Source organism: Sinocyclocheilus grahami, unplaced genomic scaffold, assembly GCF_001515645.1.
Source record: "Sinocyclocheilus grahami isolate Dianchi unplaced genomic scaffold, SAMN03320097.WGS_v1.1 scaffold631.1, whole genome shotgun sequence".
In the NCBI taxonomy this organism is placed as follows: domain Eukaryota; kingdom Metazoa; phylum Chordata; class Actinopteri; order Cypriniformes; family Cyprinidae; genus Sinocyclocheilus; species Sinocyclocheilus grahami.
In genome coordinates this window covers 285,075-293,480 of record NW_015505810.1, presented here as the reverse complement: position 1 = coordinate 293,480, position 8,406 = coordinate 285,075, and the positions used below count along the sequence as shown (strand labels likewise).

At 38.5% G+C, this 8,406-nt stretch overlaps 1 protein-coding gene across 1 annotated transcript in view; it reads left to right on the top strand.

Annotated features, from left to right (window-relative positions):
* The first annotated feature begins 6,320 nt into the window (after positions 1-6,320).
* trabd2a (TraB domain containing 2A) overlaps positions 6,321-8,406 on the top strand; it is a 72,616-nt gene continuing 70,530 nt past the window's right edge. The window contains exon 1 of the mRNA XM_016241669.1: positions 6,321-6,383. Coding sequence (XP_016097155.1) covers positions 6,321-6,383 — 63 coding nt within the window. The remainder of the gene's footprint in view (positions 6,384-8,406) is intronic.

The following is an 8,406-nucleotide window of genomic DNA, read 5'->3' as shown; positions in this document are numbered from 1 at the left end:
GTGTGTGTGTGTGTGTGTGTGTGTGTGTGTGAGAGTGTGTGTGTGTGAGAGTGTGTGTGCTGGTCTAGTTGCGATCTATCAGCAGGTGAAGCTGTGATCAGTGATCCGAGATCTCTGCTGGATTCATCAGGTCACAGTCCTATACAGAGATCAGGGCAGACGCTCAGAATCCATAGACAAACCCACACGACGATCACCACCATATGAAAAATTGATATATGAAAATGTTTTCATGACATCGAGTTCTCCAGATGTGTTTCATCTACTGTATGTGAATCAGTCGAGCCTCTGAAATGAATCACAGAGACAGACGATGAAAATATGTCAATCTGTTTGTTTCTTTGCTTTGTTTGGGTCTAAAAGACACTTAATATGCAGTAATATTAGTGATTTAACTGCACTGACACGATCAGAGGAGAACAAAACTCCATCTGAATTGAGCTAAATAATGACTCTATTGTCTTCTTCTGCTTTACAGCTGAATCGAGTCTGTTCATAATTCAGATCAGTTATTGAACTGAACAATGACTCTATAGTCTTCTGTAGAGCTGAGTTTGTTTCTGATCACACGCGTGTGAGGATGGTGTTCGAGTCTGAACGGCTCCACATCATCATCATGAGGTTCTTCTGTCAATGGATTTAATTACTCTTATTATGCCCTAATAAGGCTGTGTTCCACTCTCGACTAATCTGATTAATTTCTCACAGGAACTCTCTCAACTAGATTAGTTATTTCTTAACCTAATTAGCATTTCCGAGTGCAGATTTCATTCGAATGAGAAGAAAGACGCACACAGGGCTAATCCCGCAGCGCCTATTAACTCTGGATCCCGAGCAGCAGGAGGAGGCGGGTGAACTGCATTATCTCTGGGGGGCCGATTTTGTGAACACCTGTGTCTCGTGGCCACGAATAATTACCTCACTCGCTGCTGTTTCTCCTACGACGATCACCACCATATGAAAAATTGATATATGAAAATGTTTTCATGACATCGAGTTCTCCAGATGTGTTTCATCTACTGTATGTGAATCAGTCGAGCCTCTGAAATGAATCACAGAGACAGACGATGAAAATATGTCAATCTGTTTGTTTCTTTGCTTTGTTTGGGTCTAAAAGACACTTAATATGCAGTAATATTAGTGATTTAACTGCACTGACACGATCAGAGGAGAACAAAACTCCATCTGAATTGAGCTAAATAATGACTCTATTGTCTTCTTCTGCTTTACAGCTGAATCAAGTCTGTTCATAATTCAGATCAGTTATTGAACTGAACAATGACTCTATAGTCTTCTGTAGAGCTGAGTTTGTTTCTGAGCACACGCGTGTGAGGATGGTGTTCGAGTCTGAACGGCTCCACATCATCATCATGAGGTTCTTCTGTCAATGGATTTAATTACTCTTATTATGCCCTAATAAGGCTGTGTTCCACTCTCGACTAATCTGATTAATTTCTCACAGGAACTCTCTCAACTAGATTAGTTATTTCTTAACCTAATTAGCATTTCCGAGTGCAGATTTCATTCGAATGAGAAGAAAGACGCACACAGGGCTAATCCCGCAGCGCCTATTAACTCTGGATCCCGAGCAGCAGGAGGAGGCGGGTGAACTGCATTATCTCTGGGGGGCCGATTTTGTGAACACCTGTGTCTCGTGGCCACGAATAATTACCTCACTCGCTGCTGTTTCTCCTAAGAATAGCCACAATTTACTACGCCTGCTCTCCACTCGGACAGCTGGTGCTTTGAAGGGCCGAGGGGCTCCTCCACAATCCCACAATGCTTCAGGCCCCACATAACTATGACAACAGGCCAAACAGATCTAGAGAAAACACACGAGGAGCAGAAACGCCATTCAGTCAGTGACAGACACATGATTAACACTAAATAATGTTCAGATTGGATGTAAAGGCTCTTCTGCTCACCAAGGCTGCATTTATTTAATCAAAATACAGTAAAAACAGTGAAATATTAATAGAATGTAAAACAGCTGTTTTCTGTGTGAATATCTGTTAAACTGTAATGTATTTCTGTGATGCGCAGCTGTATTTTCAGCATCATTACTCCAGTCTTCAGTGTCACATGATCTTCAGAAATCAGTATAATATGCTGATCTGCTGCTCGAGAAACATTTCTGATTATTATCAATGTTGAAAACAGTCGTGCTGCACAATATTTTTGTGGAAAAACAGCTGTTTTACATTCTAATAATACTGTTTTACAGTATTTGTGGTGAAATATATGCAGCCTTGGTCGGCAGAAGAGACTTCTTTCCAAAACATTCAAAACAGTAATTATCCCAAACATCTGAACGGTGGTGTACAGTATTATTATGTGATATATAATGACAGCACGTGTGGATGAAGTGTTGGAGTTAACTCTAATGGTAACTCTAATGAGGTGCTGTTGTCTCTAATGGAGGAAACGCGTTCACCTCAGCGCTCTCTTCTGTAAGCGGCATACACTTCCTCACAGAGGTGATTATAATTAAAGAGCGTCTTCATCAGCTGCTAATGGCTTTTTTAATCTCTGGTCTCTCTAACAGGCGTTTAGTGCTGACGGCTGTCAGGAATACCCACGGTGCATTTTAACATGGTCACTCATAACAGTGACGGATGGACGCTGATGGGCCCTCGGACTCGGGCTAATAATTCAGACTGAACGGCATCATGGGATTTACAAGCACTTTTTAAGATTGCTCGTCTTTGCCTGGGAACAATAGTAACGGGTGGGGGGGGGATACCCAAAAAGTACAATAATTATGAAAAAAAAATGTTGGGGTTGTTTTACCGTGTGAGCAAAATCAGTACGTTTTAATCCAATGTAAGAACATTTAAACGTAAATTTGATTTTCATAAAAAAAGACGGTCAGAATGACCCGAACACAACATGAGGGTTTAAAAGAGCCATTTCTTTCTTAGTGTGCATAAAGGAAAGGAAAGGAAGAACCTTTTATCTGGTATAAAAAGCCTTTTGTCCAATGGAAAGGTTCATGGACATCAATTATATTTCAAATGATCAAATTAAATTCCTCAATTTCTGTTAGCTTATTTGTTTAGAATAGCTCTTCTTGGTGATTTGATTGTTTGATTAGATTGTCTTTGTTTTGTATTGATTGTATTTTATTGACTTTTGTTGTAAGGTGTCCTTGAGTGCCGTCAAAGGCACATAAAAGGCATTATTATTATTATTATTATTATTATGTACAATAATTATGAAAAAAAAATGTTGGGGTTGTTTTACCGTGTGAGCAAAATCAGTACGTTTTAATCCAATGTAAGAACATTTAAACGTAAATTAGATTTTCATAAAAAAAGACGGTCAGAATGACCCGAACACAACATGAGGGTTTAAAAGAGCCATTTCTTTCTTAGTGTGCATAAAGGAAAGGAAAGGAAGAACCTTTTATCTGGTATAAAAAGCCTTTTGTCCAATGGAAAGGTTCATGGACATCAATTATATTTCAAATGATCAAATTAAATTCCTCAATTTCTGTTAGCTTATTTGTTTAGAATAGCTCTTCTTGGTGATTTGATTGTTTGATTAGATTGTCTTTGTTTTGTATTGATTGTATTTTATTGACTTTTGTTGTAAGGTGTCCTTGAGTGCCGTCAAAGGCACATAAAAGGCATTATTATTATTATTATTATTATTATTATTATTATAGAGATCATGCGATTGTCACAATTTTTAACAAAGCAAATCACATGAAAAGCTGCATTTCTCTAAATTATATTCTAGCGATCGTCTCTAAATCATTTCAAAGTGAAAACGTAAAAAATAAGAGATATGTTTCATCCCGACTCGTGAATCAATGCCAGAGTTTCCATTTCAACAGGCTTTATGTTTATTGATATTTTTTAACATGAGGACTGTAGGGCTGTCAGTCAAGACATGGGAATGTTTTATTTCTGAAAGGTTTTAGCTGGACATGCATCTAACATCTTCTGTGAAGATATTTTGTAAACTTCCTACCGTAAATATATCAAAACTTAATGTTTGATTAGTAATATGCATTGCTAAGAACTTCATTTGAACAACTTTAAAGATGATTTTCTCAATATTTAGATTTTTTTGCACCCTCAGATTCCAGATTTTCAAATATTGTCCAATCCTAACAAACCATACATCAATGGAAAGCTTATTTATTCAGATTTCAGATGATGTATTAATCTCATTTTCAAAAAAAATTACCCTTATGATTGGTTTTGTGCTCCAGGGTCACAAATAATGTTTTTATAACTTGATGGGAATGTTCACAAAACGTTCTTAGCACATGTTTTCATTAGCTGTGTTCCGACTGCGACTGAATCTCACACAACACACGGTTTGCTGTATGATTATTAGTTCAGATTTCACATGGGCAGGAATATAAAGATAGGGAATACTTCGACAGCAAACCTTCAGTCAAGCGTCACCGAGCCATATTTATTAGGCGGCAAAAGAAGTGTGTTGGTAAAGTAAATGGTCCTTCACACACTACACGCTGGAATCTAACAAGCCCCATTGCTCAGATGAGATAGCAGCGCTCATGTGCTTGTGCTTAGATTGCAGATATGTTCAGGCCTCGCCATCAATCTCACACAAGCATCCCCAAAACATGAACACTGTGCCATCATTTACTCACGCTGATGATGATTTCCCCTGAAACACAGAGAAGATTCGCCATGCAGCGACTGACACGGTTCAACATGAAGCGTAAATGATGAGTTCTGGTCGAACTGTTAGACCTCTAATCAAATGACCCAAGAACCAAATGAAATCTGGTCGTATTTGACGACTCAAAACACAGACATGAGATTTCATCTGTTGATTCATATTCTGAATTTCCAGCTGATCTGCTCATACTGTATAAATAATCTTCCTCGCCGAGTCAATGCATGCACTTATATTTCCTTTCCTTGAAAACGAGTTCAGATAAGGTTTGCGGGTCCCGTTTTTAGTGCCCTTGATTTTATCTCTTAAATGAGCTACAAAACAACCTACAAACAAACCTACAAACAAACGTCAGCGCTGTACAACAGCAGTCACATCCAAATAAACAGGGCTTCTGGCCAAGAGGCTGATTTCCATGAGCTCAGGTTCGTTTAGCTCTCCTGTCGCGTTAAACTCGATTTCCAAACTGCTCAAAACACGGGTTAAGCCATTCAGTTCTTCTTGAGATTTGGTGAATATTTCTAATTTGGGGTCGTGATTGTGCACGCAAACTTTCGACACACAGATGTGTTTTGGAAAAGCTGCTCTAATTTTCTTAAGATTCATGGGTCAAACGGACTCCGGATGATTTCCGTGCAATCTGCCAAAAATCAACACTTTTAAAAACACTAGAGTCAAGACAGAAAAACGTTATTATAGCTTGTCAAAGACTAACATATGAAATACACGACGACTTAACTCAGAGTTTACTCGAAATTGACTCGTCTTCTGAATCATCCAAGGAACATTCCCAGTTTCTTCATCTCTTTGAGTTTCACTGGTGAAAAAATCTGTCAAAGGTTGTTTTTGGTTGTTAGTTTTTTGGATCTTAATTACTAGACTGTTTCAGCGTTGAGAAGAAGTGTGAGAAACCCATTTTACCCTCACGGGGGTTTGAGAAAAACTCAGAGAGAAGTACAAATAATGCTACACTCTTACAAACAAAGGTGCCATAGAAGAACCTTTTTGTCTAAATAGTTCCATAAAGACTCTGAAGAACCTTTCTGTTTCACAAAAGTTCTTTGTGGTGAAAGAAGGTTCTTCAGATTATAGAAAGGCAAGAAAGAGATGGTTCTATTTCACATTTTGGCATCTGTGCAGCTAATTTCGATCAAAAATATATGGGTCAAATGAACCCCTAACACAAATAACACTAAAAATAGAAGGGAATTATTTAAGTAGAGGTCTTCTGTTTTTACACAAATCTTTACTGTTTTTATAGGGCCGATTACTGGCAAACTGAATTTAGGGTTAGGGTTAGGGTTAGGGTTAGGCAAGGTCGTAAGCCAGTTTTGAACACAGCAGACGGGTCGAGGTGCATCAGGCCTCTGGTTCATACGACAGTCAGTGCATCGCTGCACTATTTCGATAATGATGAAGAGCACAGTGTGTGTTTGTGCACCTGCGTGTGTCACGCTAAATGGCTCCTTGAGTGCTGAAAACAAGCAGCTGTGAAACGAGACAAAACCTCACTCAGAAACACACTGCCTCGTTCCAGCAAGTCGAGCGGCCCGCATGCACACGCTCATTAGCCGCCGGAGCGGAGGCAGCAGAAAGGTCGAGAGCAGAAGCCGGGCGAGGGAGGATAATTGTGTTTTCAGACGCTTCTCTGCCATTCAGATGAAATGACGTGTGGCGGTAACTCCCTTTCCCAGCAGCCCATTTCATCTCCGTCATCCGGAGAACTGGTATGAAAGGATACCGCGGTAATACCTCAAGGCCTGGAGAGAGAAAAAAAGACTATTCTGCTATTTCAAAAGGAAGAAATGGCTCATTGGAAATTCGCGTTAAACATTATTATATGTAATCTGGCTTCTTTTTTATGTCATGCTGCATGTTGCAACCATCATTTGCCCGTTCTCTCAAGATAAAAGCATCCGTGGAGCTTTGAAGCGAAGGAGAGAGCAACCGGCGGTCGCCACTGTTTCAGGAAAATAAGCATAATACATGTTTTATTAAAAGCTAACCAGACGCCCTTCTGTGCAGATTCTATTTGAACAGCAAAATGAAAATCAGCAAAACTCGGCACAATGTCTTTGTCCTCTTGGGCTCATCACGCTGGGCCGTGATGAAATAATTATTTTACGCAGCAACTTTCAGATTCACACGTCGCTTTCTGTCATTTATTCATTAGCATTTAGGCTTTAAAGTGAAGGTTATTTGACAGGCAAAGCTCTGGAAGACTAGACTGTGGGTGAAAAACAGCATGAGAAAAATACCCAGATGACCTATTATTTCTGCAGAAATTCTGAAGTGCGCATTTGATGGACAGCAACAATTTTGCCGATGTAGTATGTCTGAGTTTCATTAATTCTACCCATACACATACCATATAGAACATACTTTGGTAACACTGAAAGCTGAGTCCTTAGCCATCTTCAATGAATAGATAAGTATTATAATGGTTACAACTATTCATGAGATCATGAGAAGCTGCATCACAACAAGGCATAATTCATGCATTAAAAATAAGTTTCAAACCAAATGTAGTACCTACTAGACAGTATGCAACAAAAGAAGAACAAACATGAAAAGAGAAACATGGTTAGACTGGTGCGTAGAAACAATCATAGCAAATCTTCACTCTGATATGAAAACTAATGACTGAAACACTAATGAAAGTAAGTTCACCTGAACCTGGAAATAAACAACGGAAGTTGGGTAACAATTTTCTGCACTATTTACAGGTCGCGAGTAAACAGATTTTTCCATATGATAGTGACTAAACATCTGGAGTAAATCAGATCCAGCTGTTGAATTACTGTAGACCCTTTTAGACTGAATTCTACACGTTTATTTCTCTACTGTGTAGCGTTTATCATGTAGATAACACAGACAGGAGAAGCATCTTCAGTGACGCTGATACAGAAACCTTCTCAAGTCGGTATGAATGACTATAATGAATATAATGTTGAATGTGGCGGCTGTAGGTCAGTGTAAAGAGTCAGTTTACTCTAGTAAACCACCTTCAACAACCTAAAACGCATTATTCAGTGTGATTTCAGCTAAACACGGGAAAATGCAGTCATTGAATAACAGACTGACACTGTATTATCATCTGTAGAGCTGTTTGTGACGCTGACGCTGCTTTTCCTCTATTAATGCTTTGATGCGTTATGTATTATATAAAGCACTATATACAGTACATAAATATGAAGATTGTCTTGAAGTCTGGATGCATATCTTATTTCTTATCCTCTCATTGAATACTCATGAGTGCATTATAATATAATATAATATACTTCCTCTACAACATTAGTTTCCCTTATTTTATGATTACAATAACAGTCAAATGCTTGTCTTAGTTATCTTGATTGCTTATCATGTGCATCCAATAACTCTACAAAATGAAAGACAATACAAACAAAAGAAATATATACAACAATAAATGTCTAATTATAATGGACATAATAAAAATCTGAAATATGACTCTTACATGTGACAATTTGTACCAACCTAATGCTACAATATGACAAATACTAGAGAGTTTAATTTTTTTTCAACAGTTCAGTGTAAATTAAAATGAAAACAACTGTATTAAATTAGAAACATGTGAAATAGCAGCATGCTGTGAGGCGTCTGGAGCCGCGAGTGTTTGGATTGAGTCTGGCTCATGATCCTCTAATGAGAACCAGCTCTGCTAATCACTACACTTCCTGTGCCCTGATTAAACTAAACACACACACACACACACACACACACACACACACA